The sequence below is a fragment of the Pogona vitticeps genome, chromosome 1 (genome assembly GCF_051106095.1).
Source record: "Pogona vitticeps strain Pit_001003342236 chromosome 1, PviZW2.1, whole genome shotgun sequence".
Lineage (NCBI taxonomy): Eukaryota > Metazoa > Chordata > Lepidosauria > Squamata > Agamidae > Pogona > Pogona vitticeps.
The window spans coordinates 38,707,918-38,729,959 of record NC_135783.1 but is presented as its reverse complement, the minus strand read 5'-3'; the positions used below and the strand labels follow the sequence as shown (position 1 = coordinate 38,729,959).

At 43.6% G+C, this 22,042-nt stretch overlaps 1 protein-coding gene and 1 long non-coding RNA gene across 2 annotated transcripts in view; both read left to right on the top strand.

Annotated features, from left to right (window-relative positions):
* LOC144585810 (uncharacterized) overlaps positions 1–22,042 on the top strand; it is a 256,170-nt gene that overhangs the window by 93,513 nt on the left and 140,615 nt on the right. The window lies entirely within an intron of this gene.
* EHD3 (EH domain containing 3) overlaps positions 1–22,042 on the top strand; it is a 38,989-nt gene that overhangs the window by 9,192 nt on the left and 7,755 nt on the right. Inside the window, exon 2 of the mRNA XM_020809335.3 lies at positions 4,248–4,424. Within this exon, the coding sequence (XP_020664994.2) occupies positions 4,248–4,424 (177 nt within the window). The remainder of the gene's footprint in view (positions 1–4,247; positions 4,425–22,042) is intronic.

Sequence of the window (22,042 nt, the reverse complement as noted above, 5' to 3'; positions counted from 1 at the left end):
ACTGTATATCTGTATATATAATCTGGCATATCTGGTCCCTTTGTGATGCAATCAACTGATCCATCAACAGTGGTTTAGAAACAGAGCAATGGCTGTAGTGGAAACATCCCTTCTGACGTCTGATACCTGAGAACTTTTTCATAATTTAGTGCTTGCCCTGAATGAGCCAATTTAAAAGGAAGCAGTTAGCAAGCAGAGAAGTGACTAGATGTTCTTGCGTTGCATCAGGCCAGAATAGTTCTTGGAATATATCACCTATTACCTATTTTTATCTAGGATCATCATAAAATAATCTTATGAGTTTCCCACTCCCATCCTCCAATCTATTAGGTGTTCTGTCTGTCCCATAAGGAATTATTTCTCCTGCTCTGGAATTTTCCATACTTTTCTTAGTGGTTCTTCCAGCACTTGCTCCAGGGTTAAGCAGCTCCTCCATGAACTGCCTTCTGATGGGCCTCTTCCTATATCACTGTGGGTTTGCTTAATGGCACTATTATTTTAATTTTCCATATTTCATGATGGCACTCTGAAACATTTGAGAAATTAATCGGAGCAGCAACCAAAATAGATCCCAAGCCTCAAGAAGAAAAGTTACCTTTTGGACAATAACTTCCAGAATTTGCCAGGTGACATCCTCAGAATTCCCAGGGAATTCTGGGAATTATAGTCTGAAAAAGAAACTTTTCCAAATATCTTGACTTAGGCAGAGATAATCTAGGAATGTTCAGTCCATGTGAGTGGTGGCTCATGACTAGGGTAGGGTGTGCATTTCACCTGACATTTCTCCCATCCCAGTCCATGAGCCGCCCCCACCCCCCGCCTCTGTGGAGATACTCATAAGGCCAAGAGAATTCCACCTTGCCAGCTCACTCTCCATCATCTCTTTCTCTATGTGGACCACTGCAGCAAAGATGCTCTTGAGTGTGAGCAAGTACACATGAGCATGAAGCCTGGAAAATGAGGGCTCCTGCTTGTATGTATAGAGCTACCCTGTCAATGGAGGGGGATGACTAGGCATACCTCTCTAAGCATTGTGAGTACATCTATAGAAGTAATGACCAAATACTCCTAGCTCATATACATAGTGGCCCAAATTCTGTTGCTCCGTTACGCCTACAGAAGGCAAGCAGCATTAACTTGCTGTATGTCCCCACTGACAATTAAAGAAACCCCACATGGATTTTCAGGGATGTTCACATACACTGCCTTCACTCAAACTGGAAAATCCAGGCAAGGATTCATGAATTTGCCAGGAAAAAGCCGCTGGAACTTTTGCCATTTCCCTTCCACAGTCTTAACTAAGCAATAGGATTTGGGCTGCCATCTTGGATTTCCAGGAGGGCTGTAGCCCATTTCTTTGGATGCATCTGAGTTGTCTGAATAAAGTAATTTTTCGTACCTCCAATACCAAGCATCTAGAAGACGGGGAGCTAGGAACATTCAGTTGCATCTGAAGACACGGATTACAGAGCATGGGTGCTTACGCAAGACAAACTTATAGTTTGTATGTGCCCCGAAACATCTTGTTCTAACTTGGCACGAAATCATCAGTACCCCTTTCCAACTTACTTGAGAAATTCATATGAGTGCAGAGAATAAGAACAGTTGTCCTTCTCTTAGTGTTATACCCAGAAGCAGCCTCTGGCTAAGAGGATGCTCTCTCTCTCTCTCTCTTGCAAAGCAAGGGCATTATAAAAAATACAGGAAGACATTGTACTTAGAGGTCAGCATAGGGGGAGGCTGTCTCCTCTTATAGCCTGCAGGCTTGTGGTGAAGTCAGCATTGCTAACAGCTGCATTGTTTAAAGTGAAATAGCCAGATCGATAGCCATCAATACTGTGCTATAAAACTTGCTTGGATTTCCTTTCCCTGGGAAAATCTGAGAGAGGAATGTGAACTCACATCCTGTGTTGGAAGAACAAGAACGGGCTGCAAAAAAGTCTTGTTCAGGAGAACATTACTGAGGCAGGGGCCCTGCTTAGCAAAAACTTCTAGCCTGCCAGCGAATGCAGCTCCTTCTTCTCTTCCGGTTATTTGTAGCAGCGTGGAAAAAATGATAATAGCTTATGTAAACAACTAATAAAGAGAGACAGAATAAAGGGGCAGGGGGATGATTGGAGCACATGGAGTGTGTGATTCTCCTCACCCAACTAGGAATGGAGGAATAGGCTAGATTTAGCCTGGATCTTCCAGTTGCTGCCTCCATCATTCTGCATGAGTAACATTTCATGAACTGACCAGCTGAAATCCTATACATACATACTTGTAGGAGTATGTTCTATTGAATGAGTTGGACTCATCTCTGAATAGAGATGTATTTGATTACTCTGCTTGAAAGCCCAACCCAAGCTGTTGGGCAATCCCCTGTCTGCTCTTACACGCCAGTCTCTCATTTCAATGGGCAGGGCCTGCTTGCTTGCCTGTCTGCCTGTCTGCTTGAGGCCACTCATTCAGAGGCTAAATGAAAAAAAGACTAGTCATTAATTCTCTCAACTTTTAAAACTTTAATCCCTTTCAACTTGATTCATTAACTCTAATTGTGCCAATGTACTAGAGATGGAAGCCATTTGTCGCATGTGAATCCTCACACAAACTCTACACTCTGTCTAATTTTTGTTATTTTCTATGCCTCAGCTTAAAATTCCTTGACTGTTTGCCAGTCAAGGAATATGGTGATATGTCTTTACTGCATTAAAACCACTATGTTCTGAGGGTGGATTCTTATCCTAGAAAGATGATTGGGGTGAAGAGAAGGAATTTAGCTCACCTTGTCAGATTTTTCCATAGCAAGAGGCCTCTATGTGCTGTGGCTTCATGAAATAAAGGAAAGGGCTCCTCTACCTTTATTAGTTGTGTGAAAAAGGAAGTTTCAGGAAATGTAGCTCCCATGACAAACCCTGTCCTCCATTTCATCTGTAACTTCTGTGCCCTTTATGGATCAAAAGTGACACAGAGAGATAGGAAGATTAACTCTAGCCTTGTGAAAGTATTCAAAGAAACAAGGCATACCACAGAATTTGTCACTTCCTCTATGACTGAATTTGACCAAATGTCACCCTCTTCCCTTCAGTGATGATCATCATGAACTGTTAAAAATGCGCTCAAAAGTACTAGGTCATGGAAGCACTAGAACTAATGTCACTGTGCCAATGCTGAATCCTTTAAAATGCAGTTGTTAACTTTAAAATGTTATTTATACATCCATAAGAATAATTCATTGTTTAAACTGTGATAAAAATCATTAGAATTGAAAGATGATTTGAAATTATTAAAAATGATCAGAAATGATGTGCCTGACCCAAATTATTCACCTACTCTCCACCCATTTCTCCAAAAGTTAAATTATCCATCTTCTCAGAAAGTAGAAAATGTCCTTTGTTGTTCAGTCATTGTGACCCAATGGACCAGAGCACGCCAGGCCCTCCTGTCTTACACTGCCTCCCGGAGTTGGGTCAAATTCATGTTGGTAGCTTCGGTGACACTGTCCAACCGCCTCATCCTCTGTTGTCCCCTTCTCCTCTTGCCTTCACACTTTCCCAACATCATGGTCTTTTCCAGGGAGTCTTCTCTTCTCATCAGATGGCCAAAGTATTGCAGCCTCAGTTTCAGGATCTGTCCTTCCAGTGAGCACTCAGGGTTGATTTCCTTCAGAATGGATAAGTTTGTCCTCCTTGCTTTCCAGGGGACTCTCAAAAGTCTCCTCCAGCACCACAATTCAAAAGCATCAATTCTTCAGCGGTCAGCCTTCTTTATGGTCCAGCTCTCACTTCCGTACATCACTACTGGAAAAACCATAGTTTTGACTATGCGGACCTTTGTTGGCAAGGTGATGTCTCTGCTTTTTAAGATGCTGTCTAGGTTTCTCATCACTTTTCTCCCAAGAAGCAGGTGTCTTTTAATTTCGTGGCTGCTCTCAATATCTGCAGTGATCATGGAGCCCAAGAAGGTAAAATCTGTCACTGCCTCCATATCTTCCCAGGAGGTGATAGGACCAGAAAATATCCTACTTATTTCCAAAATAACAAAATAAAAATAATATGAAATTTAAATTATTATCCAAAAAGTAAAATGGTTGGCATTCAGCGGTTAAAATAAAGAATTATAATTTTGTTGTTGACCATTTTGTTGTTGACCATATTAGTTATCACCCAGCTATGGATTTGCAAGTCATAAGAAGCCTTCATGTGCACAATATCCTACAGTTAATAGAAAGTATGATACATTTTATGGTGTTTGTTCACACTTAGGTACCTTCTTGAGCAAGATTTCCCTGGGATGCGGATTGGGCCAGAACCAACAACGGACTCCTTCATTGCTGTGATGCAGGGGGATGTGGAGGGCATCGTTCCTGGAAATGCACTGGTGGTAGATCCCAAAAAGCCTTTCAGGAAACTCAATGCATTCGGCAATGCCTTTTTAAACAGGTCAGTGTGTCTTTCTGAGCACATGCTATGTGTTAAATTCAATGGCGAGGCAAATGTGTACTTCTTTTATTTCTCTGATTTCCCCTCCTGTGATGGGATTTCCTCAGTGGTTTGTGCCCTGGTAATTACAATTGCAAGCATTTATCTTCCAGTGATAATTCACAGAACAAAGCATGTTGAATGCAAGATACGTAGGTGAGGAAACTTACATGCTATGACAAATGCATGTCTTTCATCACTTGAAAGAACAGCACTTCTATAAATGCATTAAGTATAAATTCAAGTTTGACAAACAGTGGTCTGTTTGCTATGGGCTTCAGAGATGTTCCTCTCTACTAGAAGAGAGGGGTATTGCAGGGAAAGCATGAGGGAGACTTTCTGATCCCAGCCTATGGCTAGGACTGGGTGAAGAGAAACACTAGTTCAAGGAGGGGAAATGTGTAGCCCTCCAGATATTTTTGGTCTGCAACTCTTATCATCCTAGCTGGCTAGGTTTGAAGGTGGATGTGGTCCAGTAATATCTAAGGAATGGCACATTATCCACCCCGCCACTCCTTGTGAAGGGACTTGGCTTAGATTCACTGGGTGGAAGCATTATGTCAGGAATGAAATCACCATGAGTTCAGTGGGCAGGGTCCAATTCTCTGCACCAGCTGCATTTGGACCAATATATAAAATCCATGGAATCAGGGGATGTTGTTGATTGTTTACTGCAACCTATTAAAGCTGTTGAATTAGATGTTTACTGTCTTCCACCACCACTAGAGATAAACCTGGCATTCCTCAGGTACTAGACCAAGTCAGGCCACAGTCAGACCAGGGGAATGCTCTCCACTTCTAACGATATTGTCCATATCTCTGTTGTAATGTGGTCACAAGGTATATATACCTGGATGAGTGTCCCAATATGTTTTAACATTACCAATTCATTTTTTTCCATTTGAATCGGTATGGCTGGCTATACTGTGGTGCCAATTTATTTCCTCTTTTCTTTTATGGGGCACTGCAGTCCCTTAACTTTAATCTTAGAAAAAAACATGCTACACATATATGTCAGGTACTTTTTCCTGATGGGTAGATTTTCCTCTGTTGCACTGGTGCTTCTAAAAGCAGTGCATTGCATTCAATGGATCTGGCACCCCCCACCCAGGGCTGTTCTGCTTGCCAAACAGTAGGTTGAGAGATGCAACACCCATCAATGCCTTTAAAGCTTTTGACAGACGTTTACCAACATATTGACACCCCAACCGCTGGAGGAAAAAAAAATCATAGAAGGGCAGCTGTGTGGCAGTAATTGTGCCTTCTTTCCCCAGTGAATTTCCTTGGAAAAAGTATGAATAGGATCATACACACATGCCATACCACTAAGGAATTTATCAAAACACCACGGGAACAAAAAAACCTGAAGACTCCCAGCAAGGGGGAATTGAGCCGCAGTTACACTGCTAACTGCTAAAATAAATTGCTAATGGCATTATGTCGTGTGACTACAAATTTATGCTAGGATTTAACTTGGGCATAAGTAGGGAACGATTCCATTGTGTGAGGAACACCCGGAGAGCATTCCACTAGGTGAAGGAGTCTTTCCAGTCCTTATCACCCTTTGAACCCAAGCTTGGTAATACCCAAGGGATGCATGGATTAGCACTATGGGCAAGCTGCTAACTTAGATTTTAACCTGTCTCCTTCACCTGAGAAGAAACTCTCCGACTTTGTACTTCGCACACCAACCAGGCAAGGTAGACCACCCAAAGTAATATAATGAGTGAACGTAGCCTATGGTCAAGACACCTTTTTAGACACTCAGATCCCTTCCTCCCCCCCCCCCAAGGATCACACTTGGGTAAAATACAGAAAAGTGTATTAGAATTATAAAGAATATAAAAAATTCAAAAAGGTTGTTGTACGGTTCTGGAACAATGCAAAAGCAACAAGCAATGCATATTCACATAATTAAGTGAGCCAAATGAAAACATTCTCCAATAAAATAATAAAAAGCTATCTACTTTTGTCTCAAAAGCTAACTGTTGCCTAAGTAATCATAGTAAGATTCTCCTGCATATCTATCTCTATAGCATCTATCCCATCATCATCAGACAGATAGCTAGCTCGACAGCCACTAACTATCCTCTTGCTAGATCTTAAATCCATGTCCCCCCAACATGGTTATCCAATCAGATTCAAGTTCTTGTTGTTCTGAAACCTTTAATGGCATTTACAGGTTACAACAACACAAGCAACTCAGGCAAAAGAGGAAAAGTAAAATTGCACAAATTTCACAAATTAGGACCGAGAAGCAGGGGACGATTTCAGAATTGCAGATAAGAAACCTGCAACAGCAGCAGTCAGGGCATTACATTCATCGCTCATGAAAATGGAAAGAGTTGACTCAAAAGAATTGGAAAAATAAGAGATCCAAGGTTCAAGGAAAAAATTTCGGAGGTGGTGATGAGCAGGGCATTGAAACAGTATGTGAGCCAGGGTATCAGGCGTCTCTAAGCAGAAGAAACAAAGTCTTTTTTCACGAGGGATGTTGAGAAATCGATCGGCATGGGTAGCCGAAGGAAAAATGTTAAAATGGGCTAACATAAAAGCTCTTCTTAGATGTGGATTTACTAGGGAGTGAAAATATTTGGGAGAGAGATCCTGAGATGGAAAAAGTCCAACAGAAAGGGGGGAGCATACAGAGTTAAGGTTATTGCATAGGTGATTGAATTCGGCATGACAGAGCTTGTCCTTGATTGTGGAATAAGCCGTAGTGAGATTCATATCTATCAAGGATTCCAGGGATATGTGAAGAAAAGAGAGTTTCTTTTCAATAAGCTGGAACCAAGAAAAGAAGTATGAATCGTACAATAAATCATATATCAGGGATCCAGAATGTGAATTCAAATGAAGACGGAGCCAGAATTTAAATGTAAGTAACCAGGCAGTTGTGGAAGGTAGGTGAATGCCCAATTCTAAAGAAATAGTAGAGAGCCTAATTAAGTTAGGAAGTCCTAATATTCTGTGAAAAAACGTTGCTGCAACTTGATCAATATCCAAATTAACCTAGTGTATCCATATAGGCACACCGTACAGCAAATGAGAAAGAATCTTAGACTGAAAGATCTGGATGGCTGCTGGGATATATTGGTTTCCAGAAGAATAATGAAATTTAGAAATAGCTTTTAATTGGGGAGAAATTGAAGAAATGGCAGCTTTTTTATGAGATGTCCAGCTGAGTTTGTGATGAATATGAAGACCCAGATGTTACATACAGCACTGATGTTACCTGTCTGTCATGGGTTTGGAGGGAAAGTTCCATCCTATGGGGAGTGGAAGGCGGGACATCAGGAGGAGGGGCTGTACTGTATAAATATGTGATGCCTGTGTGGTGAGAGGGAGAGATGCTAAGAGACACTGGGTTGTGACGAAGCAGCAGCTGGGAAGAAGAAGCTGTTGTGGGAGTCTGTGTGTCAGACAGGGTACTTCTGTGTGTCAGAGTACCAACCTGATAGGTTCAGGTGTCTGTTGGTTAGCCAGAACTGATAGGTTCAGGGTCTGTGCTTTAAGTTAAGGTTCTGTGTGAACCAAACTGTGTGTATGTATGAGTGAAATAAGCCACGTTACTTTATCTATTCACCTGATTGTTTTATTTACCCTGTTTGTATTTAAAATAAACCTTATTCTTTTTATTGTTTAAAAATCCATCCCTGGTCTGTGTGACTTCTTAAAGGGAATGGTTGGTGGCAGCTTAGTGTAACTGTGTGGCAGATCCCAGTAGGTCTGGGTTTGTCACATTCATTGGTGTCCAGCGTGTGGGATACGACTGGTCCAGTTGTCCAGCGGTCCAGCAAAGCCTTGGCAAGTGTGCCCAGAGCAAGGGGGGTCTAGTCGGGGACAGTCTGAGGCGCGTAGGTAATCTTCTAGGTGTACCTCACGGGGAGGTGCGCTAGTAGAAGAACGTGCCAACTGGGGAGACTTAGATTAAGGTGCTCTGAGGCAGCCTAGTTTTGGCGGGAAAAAGCTGAGGCAAAACTGCGTAGCAACAGCGAGCTAGCTTGCCAGCTGAGAGGCCCAGCAGAGGGGGGTAGGCTCTGACTCGATACTGTTGCAAGTTAGTGCTGAAGAACAGCAGCCTAGAGAAGGCTGGTTCTGAGGCAAGAAGGAAAAAAGTGGTCGTTTTATTTTGAGGCTTGACTTTTTAAAGCAGCCTGTCCTGAGGGGGGGTATGCCCTTGACTCGAAGCCAAGTAACAGAAATGAGTGAAGTGAAAGACCCCCAGATTGACCAAGGTTCTGAGGATGAAGTTGGCTCAGTGCAAGGTGACAGCACAGGAGAGCAGGACCCAGAACTCAGAAAAATACTCCTAGCCCAACAGCATGAACTGAGGGTGAGGGAAATGGAGGAAAGATTAGAGAGAGAAAGAAGGGAGGAAAGGGAAAGGCAATTTGAAATGGAGCAAAGGGAAAGAGAGAAACAGCGGCAATTTGAATTAGAGAGAGAGAGAGAGAGAATGGAGAGGGAGGAAAGATTGGAGAGAGAGAGAATGGCGTTTGAATTAAGAAAACTGGAACTGATGAACCAGAACAATAATAATAATAGGGATTCTGAGGGAGGCCAATTGTCTAAAGCTGACCTGAAGAAATTCCCTGTGTACCACAAGGGAGATTGTCCTGAGGTGTTCTTTTCCTTAGTGGAAAGAGCGTTTGTGGACTTCTCAGTGAGGGAAACTGAGAAGATGACCATCATGCGATCTTTAATCAGTGGTAGCCTGGCTGAGGTTTATGCCGAGATGCCTGAGGAACTGATGAAAGACTTTGCAGAGTTTAAGAAACTGGTGTTTGCCAGACATGGGATAAATGCAGAGCAGCTGAGACAAAGATTCAGGTCCCTCACAAAAAAACCAGAACAGACTTTTACCCAAGTGGGGGCCCAATTGGTGAGGCTGCTTGAGAAATGGCTATCGCAGGAGGGGACAGAGACCTATGAGCAGCTTAAAGACTTGATAGCACTGGAACAGTTCTATTCAGTCCTGCAGGGGGAATTGAAATTCCAGGTGAGGGAAAGGAAACCGAAATCTGTGGCAGCAGCCGCAGAGATCGCAGATTTTATTTCCCAAATAAGAAAGCCCTTGGGTGAGGGGAAATCTGTAGGTAAACCCAAAGAAACCTACAGCAAGTACTCTCAGGGACCAGGGAAAAGCCAGCAAGGGGGAGGGGCCCATGGTGAAGGGAAGCCCTCAGACATGAAACTAAGACCTCAGATTTTGGAGGGAAAACCAAAACAAGATGAGAGAGAATCAAAATACACCAGAAAATGCTATTTCTGTCAGGGAAAGGGTCATCTAATCTCAGAGTGTGAGAAATTGAGGCAGCTAAAAGGAATGGTGCCTCAGGAGTCTAGTGGGACCAAGCCAAAAGCTGTGTTCTGTGTCCAGAAAGAGCAAGGCTCAGTGTCACTGAGGGAGCCTGTTGCCATGGCTACTCAGTCTGGAACAGCTACCTCTGCTGATCAGGCTGAGGAAAATGGTCCTCTTGTGGAGGTAAAGCGCTGCTTGCTGATAAAAACAGATTCTCAGTTGTTTGAGACAGCCGGGGTGGACGTAGGAATACTTGACCGTCAGTATAGGGGGCTGCGGGACACTTGTTCCCAGGTAACCCTGTGCCATCCAGATATCATCCCTAGGGAGTTTATAATCCCAAATGAGAGCATAAAGGTGGCAGGGATTGAGGGGCAGGTAATCTCTCTGCCAGTAGCAGAGGTACCTGTCAACTTTCAAGGCTGGAGGGGAGTTTGGAGGCTAGCGATTTCATCGACTCTGCCAGCAGCCGTGCTCGTGGGAAATGACCTGGCTGAACATGTGAAAAGGGTGCTAGTGATTACACGCTCACAAGCCACCGCAGGGACAGTTCAGGGGGGTAATGATGAGCCAGAGACGGAAGCAGAGGGGAGTTCAGAAGCTGTGGTGGAAACCTTAACCACAGACAGCAGATTTGGACAGGAGCAAAAGGCAGACGCCACTCTCCAAAAGTGTTTTGAACAGGTGACTGACGCCCAGCTAACACCTGAAACCCCAGTGAGATTTCTGGAGAAAAAGGGGATTTTATATAGAGAGACCCTGAGGAATATCTCAAAAGGGGGAGATGGGATCAGAAGTCAGCTGGTGGTACCTGAAAAGTATCGCCCCACGATCTTACAAAGGGGTCACTCTGACATGTTTGCTGCGCACTTAGGAGTGAACAAAACACAGCAGAGAATCACACAGAATTTTTACTGGCCTGACATAGGGAAGCAGATCAGGGAGTTCTGTAAACAATGTGATGTGTGTCAAAGGCAAGGGAATAACCGCGACAGGACCAAAGCAAAGTTGTGCCCTTTGCCTGTGATTGACACTCCGTTCAAATGCATAGGGGTGGATATTGTGGGACCTTTGCCCAAGGCCACAAAGAGGGGGAACAGGTTCATTCTAACAATTGTGGACCATGCCACAAGGTATCCTGAAGCCATACCCTTGACTAACATTGAAACTAACACAGTGGCCGATGCTTTGGTGGGGTATATGTCCAGGATGGGATTTGCCTCAGAGATAATCACAGATTTGGGCGCATCGTTCACATCAAAGCTCATGAAACGCTTATGGCAGATCTGTGGAATTAAGCACAAGGAAACCACTGCCTATCATCCTGAAAGTAATGGGTTAACGGAGAAGTTCAATGGGACTCTAATGCGCATGATTAGGGCTTACTTGGCAGAGAATCCAAACAATTGGGACCAGAAGCTGCAATCCCTTTTGTTTGCTTATCGATCAGTGCCACAAGCCAGTACCGGGTTCAGTCCATTTGAACTTTTATTTGGGAGAAAGGTGAAAGGGCCCCTTGATTTGATCAAACAAAATTGGGAGCAGATCACCCAGGATGACCCACAAGACGTTGTGACTTACATAGACACCTTGATGAATGACCTAAGGAGAAATCTAGAGCTGGCAGCAGAAAACCTGCAAGCTCAGAAGGTCAGACAGAAAACATGGTATGACCACAAAGCTAGAGAGAGGCACTTTGACCCAGGGGAGGAAGTGCTTTGGCTTAGGCCCTGCAGAGAGAACAAACTGCAGCTCAAATGGGCAGGACCATATAGGGTCATTTCCAAGATGTCAGACCTGAACTACCTAATAGAGCAGGAGGAGAACCAAGCAAGGAGGGTGGTTCATGTGAATGCCCTAAAACCCTACTACAGAGGGGAACAGAGGGTTTTATTCGCGATAAAAGCAGCTGAGAGTGAGGAAGCGGAATTACCCTTCTGGGAGGGTAGAGGGGAAGTAAGATACAACCCAGAGGAGGTAAAGATCAGTCCTGCACTCACCCAAGACCAGCAGCAAGAACTAAAAATGCTGCTTAGTAAATATCAACAGGTGTTTTCCAACAAGCCGGGGATAGTGAAGGGAGTGATGCATCGGATCCACACAGGGGATGCACCCCCGCAGGCAGTATCCCCATACCGAGTAACGGGACCCTATAGGGACAAGGTGCGGAAGGAGCTGGACGAAATGCTGAGGGAGAACATAATCGTCCCCTCTTCTAGTCCTTGGTCCTCTCCGATAGTCCTTGTGGACAAGCCTGATGGGAGCATTAGGTTTTGTGTCGATTACAGGAAATTAAACCGTGTAACCACTCCTGATGCCTACCCAATGCCCAGGCTAGACAACCTGATTGAAACCATAGGGGGTTGTCGGTTCATCTCATCATTGGACCTGGTAAAGGGATATTGGCAATTAAGAATTGATCCCAGGGATCAAGAAAAGACTGCCTTTTGCAGCCCTTTTGGTCTCTATGAGTTTCGAGTCCTGAGCTTTGGTCTCAGAAATGCACCAGCCACATTCCAAAGGCTGATGGACCAGACCTTGGCAGGGCTCAGTGACTTTACAGTGGCCTACATTGACGACATAGGGATCTTCAGTAATACCTGGGAAGATCACCTGATACACCTGGAGTTAGTGCTGCAGAGGTTAAGTGCAGCAGGGCTAACAGTAAAGGCCAACAAGTGTCAGCTGGGTAGCCCAGAAATAAAATACTTGGGTCACATGGTAGGGGGAGGAATGATAAAACCCCTGGAGGCCAAAATAGAAGCTGTTCGTGATTGGCCTAGACCCAACACCAAGAAAAAGGTCAAATCATTTCTTGGGTTGGTGGGCTACTACAGAAAGTTCATCCCGAGGTTTAGCGAGATTGCGGCTCCGCTGACCGATCTGACGAGGAAGACGGCTGATGACCGCATCCCGTGGACCAGCGAATGTGAGGCGGCGTTCCAGAGATTGAAGGAGGCGTTAATCAACTATCCTGTCCTGCGGGCTCCAGACTTCGACCGGGAGTTCATCATCTACACCGATGCGTCTAACAGCGGGGTAGGAGCAGTTCTGTGCCAGGAGGATGAGAATGGTGACCAGCATCCAGTGTCCTACCTGAGTAGGAAACTTCAAAAAGGTGAGAGACATTTGGCAACCGTGGAGAAGGAGTGTTTGGCCATAGTCTACGCGATCCGGAAGGCCAAGCCTTACATCTGGGGAAGACATTTTATTCTGTGTACTGACCATTCACCATTACAATGGTTAAAGACAATGAAAACCCACAATAGCAAACTTATGAGGTGGGCTTTAAACCTACAGGACTATGACTTTGAAGTGAAGGTGGTCAGAGGGTCAGTGAACTGTGTTGCTGACGCCTTATCAAGAAGACCTGAAGATTGAAGACGGCGAAAGAACATGGACTATATGTGTATATAATGATGACAAAAAGTAAAATGTACCTGTTTTTGAATTGGTTTGTATGAATAAAGGTAAATTGATGTAATGTTAATGGTAAATGTTTAAATGCATAATTGCTATGGTTAACTTAGAGTGTAAGTATGAGTAAGTATAATATGGTATGTATAACTGTTGTTGTGTATTTTATTCGGGTTGTTTTTTGGTGAAAAGCACGTTAGCTTTCCCCCTACAAAACAACTTATAAAGAGGGGAGGTGTTACATACAGCACTGATGTTACCTGTCTGTCATGGGTTTGGAGGGAAAGTTCCATCCTATGGGGAGTGGAAGGCGGGACATCAGGAGGAGGGGCTGTACTGTATAAATATGTGATGCCTGTGTGGTGAGAGGGAGAGATGCTAAGAGACACTGGGTTGTGACGAAGCAGCAGCTGGGAAGAAGAAGCTGTTGTGGGAGTCTGTGTGTCAGACAGGGTACTTCTGTGTGTCAGAGTACCAACCTGATAGGTTCAGGTGTCTGTTGGTTAGCCAGAACTGATAGGTTCAGGGTCTGTGCTTTAAGTTAAGGTTCTGTGTGAACCAAACTGTGTGTATGTATGAGTGAAATAAGCCACGTTACTTTATCTATTCACCTGATTGTTTTATTTACCCTGTTTGTATTTAAAATAAACCTTATTCTTTTTATTGTTTAAAAATCCATCCCTGGTCTGTGTGACTTCTTAAAGGGAATGGTTGGTGGCAGCTTAGTGTAACTGTGTGGCAGATCCCAGTAGGTCTGGGTTTGTCACACCAGATACTTATAAGAGTGTACTTGACGGTAGGAGGAAGACCCTATTGTCCAAGATGTAGGGGACCAAGAGTGGGAAAGGACCAAAATTTGGGTTTTATTAGGGTTAATGGATAGATCAATAAGATCACAGAAGTCCTGAAATTTAAGTAGAGTGTGACGAAGACCTGATTTAGTACGAGACATCAGCACTGTATCATCAGCATACAGCAGTATAGATAAGGGAACACCATTAAGGGCCGGGGCCGACTGATTGCAAGGGGAAAGAAAAGAGGGAAGATCGGCTAGAAATAAGTTAAATAATAAAGGGGCAAAAATGCAGTTTCAAAGGCGAACACCTTTGAAAATTGGAATTTTTTCAGTAAGAGTGTTGGAATCAGGTAAACGAACCTGACAGGAATTATGGGAATGCAGTTGGCAGAGCAAAAATAGCAGCCGTGGATCAATGCTCCAGTTGGAAAGTTTTTTCCATAGTAGATCTCTGTTGACAGAGTCAAAAGCCCCTCGGAGGTCCACAAAGGCAAAAAAAAGTTTAGTTTTGTTGTGGATTGCGTATTTTTCAGCAAGAAAAGTCAGTAGAAAAATATGATCCAAAGTGGACGCTCCAGCACGAAAGCCTATCTGTTCCTTTCCAGGAAGGTCCTTGTCAGCAGCCCATGTAGAGAGTTTTTTCAAGAGATATTTGGAATATAATTTTCCGATATTGGATAATAAGCTTATTGGGCGATAATTTGAGGGTTGAGAGGGATCGTCTTTTTTATGAATAGGTATAAGTATGGATGATAGCCAGGAGTTTGGAAAACAGCCAGAGTGATTTATCAAGGTAAAAAGAGTAGCTAAGGGCTCCGCCCACCAGTGACGGTTTATGGTCAGGATCTCATTAAAAATGAGATCGGGGCCAGGAGCTGTGCCTGGCTTAAGTGAGATAATTAGTTCGTGGATCTCTTCAGGGGTGACTGGGGACCACTCAGGAAGGTCTTGTGATATGTTTACTGAAGAAGAACATGAGGAGGAGATGGAGAAAAGTTTTGGAAAATAATCAGTCCAGGTAACAGAGGAAATAGAACTGGATGGATTAAAAGATGGAGAATTAGCCCGAGACACCAGAGACCAAAAAGCCTTTTGATCATGTGATAGGATTGCTTGATGAAGTTGGGATTTTTTTTTGCTGGGCAAACCAATGTCTTTTCTCATCGAACAAGGCATGGCTTGCCCTACACAAATGAAAATACAATTTTAAAAGTGATGGAGAGGGTTGTTGACGAATTCATTGGAATAATGTCCTGATTTGTTTTTTTAGGGACCAGCAATCTGAGTCAAACCAAGAGCTATGATTGTCCCAAGGTGTTTGAGAGGGACAGGAAATGCTCAGAAATTGGACCAATGAATCAATTATAGAATTATATGCAGAGATAGCTGTGAGGGAGGAAGAAGCTGAATTTAAATTATCAGTAAGAGACTTGGTTTCTACTTGGTGACTCCAAAGGGAAAAAAACTTGGTCTGTTATTAAAGAGCATTTGAAAGGGTAGAGAGATCTACGTGGGACCGGAAAGGGATGAGCCTGTGGGAAGGGGAGGGAAAGAGATAGGAGAATAGGAAGGTGATCGCTCTCAGTGCGGGTATCTACAAAAAAGTTTGTTATCAGGGGAAAGAGGTCTGGAGAGGCAAGAACATAATCGATGACACTTGAACCTCTCACTGAAAAATGAGTAAATTCACCGGGAATATCACTGCCCGAGGAGCCATTGACGATAAATACATTCAGAGTGGTACACAGGTCAGTGACAAATGGAGTGTAGCTATTAAAGGAATGGTCCTTGGAAGTCCTTGAGGTAAGAAAACAAGGAGGAGTCAGATCTTCTATGTTCCAATTCATATGAAGAGCTAAGGCAGAATTGGATGGGCCTATTCTAGAATTTAAATCTCCTAAGATCAGTAAGGAATACAGGGGTATGGTATTGGAATATTTCAACACCAAATCCTCGAGGGCCTCCCACAGAGTCTGGGGCGAAGGAGCCGCGGGTGGAATATAAACATTAAACAGCAAGATTTTGAGGTCATTAGCTTGAAGCAAAAAAGCTTGGGTATACAGGGAATGAGAAGAAAGAGAAGACATAGAGAAATGGCTAGAATCTTTAGCAAAACAGTAAAGTCCTGCACATGGACGACCCACTTGGTTGAGCTTGAAAGCAGGTAAATGATGAGAAGTATAACCAGGGAGTCTTGGAGAGGATTGGGACCAGGTTTCTTGGAGGAGTATAATGTCAAAAGCATTCAGATATTGTATAAGGTCTATATCAAGGGCTTTCTTTGACCATCCTGAGATGTTCCAAGAGATCATATTTAAGGGCGGGACAGAAATAGAAGAAGAGGAATGGGGGTTAGTTAGTCAGCAAGGGGGGGTTAGATGAGATAGAACAGCTAGGTAAAGAAGAATGGGCATTAATATCAGAAGACAGAGTAGTAGAAGGGGGATTAGAGGTCGGCAGAGTTGCAGAGGAACCACAAGAAAGGGGATTAGAAGGGGAAGAATCAGAGGGACAGGGGTCCTGGGAGCAAGTCCCCCTGTTTGGAGAGACACGGGAACCTGTGAAGTCATACAAAAGTGGAGGAGGACACTGGGATTGGGCATCAATTAATAAGAAGGAGTCAGCACAAGAGCTTTTTTTTAACAATACAGAGGGGAGAGAGAGGTATTTGGGACACAGAGTTAGTGATAGGAACAGAACAAGGGATGATAGGAGCATTGTCGGTGTTAGAGGGCACAGGGTTGTTAAGTAGCTCATGATTCAATAGAATATTCGATGTTGACGAGGACATAACACATGTAGAATCATCTGGACCATTAGAAGGGTTTGACATCGGAGTTTCCACTGGAGTAGTGTCCTTCTTGACAGCCTGTAAGGGAGAAGGGAGGGAAAAGGGTTTGGGATTGAGCAAAGGACAGTCCAAAATGGGAGGGGAAAGAGGACGAGGTTGTTCCGGACAGGAAAGCTGCACAGTGGAGTCAGCTCTTGGATTTCTTCTGTAGATGCGTTCTTTCTTCACAACAAGATGAGAAATTGCTAGATTCCGGAAGAAACGATGAGGAATTATTCCATATTCGGAGAGGGATTTAACTGCAGCAAACAGGAGAGATGGAATGTAGCCAGAGTGGAACTCCAATAGGAAACGTGAGAATTGCTGACCAGAGGATATTTGAACAATATTTGAGAGATCTACTACAGAGATAGGCATCTTAAGTAGGTGTGCCAAGTGCCTCCTGGCATGCTGAATGTTATTCCAGGCAGGGTGTCTTCTAATTCTGGTTGCATGGCAAAGCGAAATAACAGCTGAATGTGCTTGGTAGACTAGCTGGAAAGCGGAATTTGTAGGCACCACATAGTGAGCTCTTAGGGGAGAAGCTGAAGTAGGAGGAAGATGTAGAGTATCCAGCTCAGGCACTATAGGAGGTTTGGGAAAGTGAGTTGATATCCCTGAGGTAATTTGCTGTAGTCCCTTTAAGAGATTTAAAATATGAGAAATCTGGGAAAAAATTAGTGAAACCGTCTGAGCAGTCAATAGAGATTGATCCTTCAGTAGTTTGAGCAATTCACAGGCCATTCCACAAGATGATGAATCTCCATTCATGGTCTCGGGTTCCTGTAGCCCTCCGACCAAGGGAGGAGGAGATGACTGAATAATGTCCACCCTCGAGGGGGAATGACAAGTAGCTGGTTCATTTGTGGTAGGCTCTTGTGAAATTGGAAAATATGATTCCAGTCTTGACTGTTTGAGTGTCGGGAGGATCTCCTGAGGGGAGCTAGAAGGAGAAAGTGTTCTTTTTTCCTCATTGAAAAAGTATATTAGTCCATGAGTTGTAAACAGGTTCCCACGCTGTAAGATTTAATGGTGTCGTAGCCCGCGTCTTCAGGCAGTAAATCACTCGTAGGCTCACAGAGCGTAGAAGCAGGGTGAAGAGCCCAAAAAGAGCTCAAAATGTGGGGTCAGGATTACTTATAACGAAGAGCAGTTCAGAAGGGTCACGAGACAACATAAATTAGAAGAAAGCAGGAAAAATACTCAAATTACCGGAGCTCCGAAATCCAGCGTCTGGTGGCTAGGACTCTCCCACGTGAACCCCCCGAGAATCTGCTCGATTCAAGTTCTTTATCCAGTAACTTCACCCTCAAAATGTAACTTCTCTCAGCCCCCTCCTTTCAGTTCTCATGAGAATCTCTGCTAATGAGCAATTAGGAATGTAATGTCTACGGCTCTGTATGGTGCATCTGGAACAGAGCAAAACAAATCTTCATTCTCATGCAGATAAGTGCCACCTGGAGCATCCTGGAAAAGCATAACGTAACCCATCTGATTACCTCACAGTCACACCCTCAGTTATGGCAGCATTAAATGCCGGATGAGAGGAAGGAAGACATGTTCTGTGCATAAAACAAGGATAGCTGAAATGTGCTGCAAAAGGGCCAATTTGAGTGCCAAACTCGTATTAAGCAACAATTGCTTATACAAAATTCCCTTTCCCACGCCCAGTTCAGTCTAACCATCAGTGGAAAAGTAATTTATGGTGCCTGGTGTGAATTGTGAGTCAACCAAAAATATTCTGATGATGTGCAAAACAGCAAGAAATGGCTGTCAGATGTCTTAATGGGCATTTCCTACTTTGAAGTGTGTGGTATTCAGAACAAGCATGGAAGATTAGAAGTGCTGTGCAGTTACCTAGGAGCATCATTGTGAGAAGTTTCTTGGAAGTTCAGGATACCACCTGGCAGACTGAACAGAACACTGGGATGAACAAATGTATTTGAACATAATGAACAGTAGTTGCAGCTGGTGGTGAGCTTACTGGATTGTGGATGGACTAGCCATTCATCATCACTTTTTCCTTCCATCCCTCTTTTTTCACTCAGGGCTTAGCCCCCCTACAATGTGTTGACACAGCAGCTTCCATAGCTCCTAGTCCCACAGTTAGCTGATAGGGTTGAACTTGAATTCCACAGACTATTCCCCTCTGTGCATGTAAACTCTTCTAAGCATGGGGAAAGTTAAGAAATAATTGACTGATTACCAGCATAATTCAAAATGGCAGTTGTGAAGTTGGGCTCAAACATCGTTGGACTGATAGCTCTGCATCCAGAGCTTCAGCCTGGGAGAACAAAATAGGGTCAGAATTTCATCCCTTTTCAACCTGAACAGTACTAGGATTCAGAAAAGTTACTTTTATGGGCCACAACTTCCTCCAGTCAAGATGGCTGCAGGAATTTTCGAAGCTGTTTTCCATCAAGGTAACTCTTCTATGCTCTGAAACTGTATACTATAATTTACTGAAATTGTCCATCAGTAAATTTAGGTGCCAAATCCACCTATGTTTCCTCAGAAAGGTTCCCATTATTGGGCCACACAGAGGCGAAGCAATCCCAGCCTCCTCAAAAAACTTTCAGGTATGTAAACACTACTTTTCAATACTTTAGGTCAGTGGTCCCCAACCTTTTTCCAACTTCGGATCAGTTGGCAGGGTGGCACACCTGCAGGGGGGGACCTCACACACATGCATACACACATCACACTCAGGGTGCCCATTCACATGCATGTGCACAGTGTGCTCACAGGAAGCGGAACACAGTCGTGTGCATGTGTGCGACGGCACCCTGGGGATGCTCGCCTGGGGTCTGCAGCTCAGTCCTGGACAGGCTGTGGACCGCTGCTGAGATGCAGACCGGGGGTTGGGGACCTCTGCTTTAAGTGAAGAGGCACATTTTGAGAGAAAGCAAACTTTGTCCAGTGGCCTGTGTAGCCACGGACAAAGTTTGTGATAGAGTAGGACTCAGGAGTCCTGGATTAGAAGTCCCACTCAGCTAGAGAAACTCACTGAGGGTGTGGAACTAGTAAAACTAGTATCCTAACTGCCCAGAGTAGACCTAGATGGGTGGGATAGAAATCCAATAAGTAAGTAAGTAAGTAAGTAAGTAAGTAAGTAAGTAAGTAAGTAAGTAAGTAAGTAAGTAAGTAAGTAAGTAAGTAAATAAATAAATAAATAAATAAATAAATAAATAAATAAATAAATAAATAAATAAATAAATAAATAAATAAATAAAACCTCTGTATTCGCGAAGGCTTTCACAGCCGGGATCTAATGGTTGTTGTGGGTTTTTCGGGCTCTTTGGCCGTGTTCTGAAGGTTGTTCTTCCTAACGTTTCACCAGTCTCTGTGGCCGGCATCTTCAGAGGACAACACTCTGGGTTGTGAGGCCAAGGCACAGAGTGCTGTCCTCTGAAGATGCTGTTCACAGAGACTGGTGAAACATTAGGAAGAACAACCTTCAGAACACGGCCGAAAAGCCCGAAAAACCCACAACAGCCAAATAAAACCTCTCCTTAAATATCTCTGCTACCTTGAAAGCCCTAATAGGATCACTCTAGTCAGTTCTGACTTGAGGGCACATTATCATAATGTCCTCAGCCAGATACCTAAACCACTGTGCTATCCAGCTAGTTCTTATAACAATAGTCTTAAAACTACAAGGCTGGAAGGCATCATCAAGTCCAGCCCATCAAGGAGATACAGTGGGGAATCAAACTCCCAACCTCTGGGACCACAGCTAGATACCTAAACCATTAAATATCCTTGCCCAGAGTACATCAAACTCAGCAGCCTCATCATGACCTAAGAAAGTTGGATCATATCATAATGATAATCTTAGGACTGCAGAGCTGGAAGGGACCCTGTGGATCCTCAAGTTCAACCCCTATAAAGGAGGTACAGCGAGGAATTGGACTCCCAACCTGTGGCCCTGCAGCCAAATTCCTAAGCCAGATTCCTATTTCTAATGGAGCTATCCATAAGTTTCATTGAGATCTCGTTTTGTACGATAAAATCAAATGCAGTCCTAATTCAACCTGTTCATTTATTTCTGGGTCCAAGCGCAGGCATTTTGAAATTACCTCAGTTACACCAAAATGCTGTACTGTCCTGGTGTGGAAAGGAACCGCATAACTTGGAATCTGTTTGATGTCCCAGATGTTGACAAACTTTTCTTTGCATAAATATCTTCCTACACAACCATCTTCTGTGGCAATGTAAAATACATGTAAAATGCATCTTTATTCATTCAGTGCTTATAAGATCTTCAGTACTTTTCTCAAATTCACTAGAGAAAATCATATGTATATGATGTGTGTGTGTGTGTGAGAGAGAGAGAGAGAGAGAGAGAGAGAGAGATTGATTGAGAGAGAGAGATCATAATGATCCAAATTGCCTTCTGACCTTCTGGCATTTAATTAGCACAGTGCTGTTTCTTAGATGCTCACTAGCTGAGATGACTGAAGGTCAGATTCCTACAGAGGAGGACTTTAAAGAAGGAAAAACAAAGACATTTGCAGTGAGACCTAAACTAGCACATGAAAACATGTTTCTCCACAGTATACTTCATTGGAAGAGTGAACAGAGAGCAGTGGTCACATGTTTTCCACATGAGGCCTGCATTTAATTTTTTGTTTGTTTGTTTTTGACAATAAAATAATTGTAGCAGTCTTTCCAAAACATTCAAAACTGCACAAGCTTATGTTAAGAGATTCTGATTCCTCTTTTTTTATACAGAGGAGTCATATATAGTGGCATTCTCTGTGCAGCCCTTTTAACCAATGGATGTTGCCATATTTGGAGTTAGAACTAAAACGCATGCACAAATGCAACTATTGTCAGTTTATTCTGGCATAAAGGAAACCACGAAACTCTTAGCAGCAAATTCCGGCTCATTAATAAAATGATGGTTTCATTCTCTTAGATCAGGTGCCTCCAAACTTTTCAGCATGAGGGCCACATCATATATTTTACACATTTCTGAGGGCCAAAGGAACACATGCACACACACATGCACACACACATCCACAAGCTGAAGGTACCAGACCTGAGCCTGTGGACCTGAGCCTGGAGCGTTCGCTGGGTCGGATAAAAAGGCAAGGCGAGCCAGATGTGGCCCACAGGCCATAGTTTGGTATGTTCATCTAACCCCTGTCTTCGATGAACATACATCAGAAATAGGATTCTGGATGGTGGCTTGTGATCTAATCTTTTAGATAAAGGTGAGCCTGGGG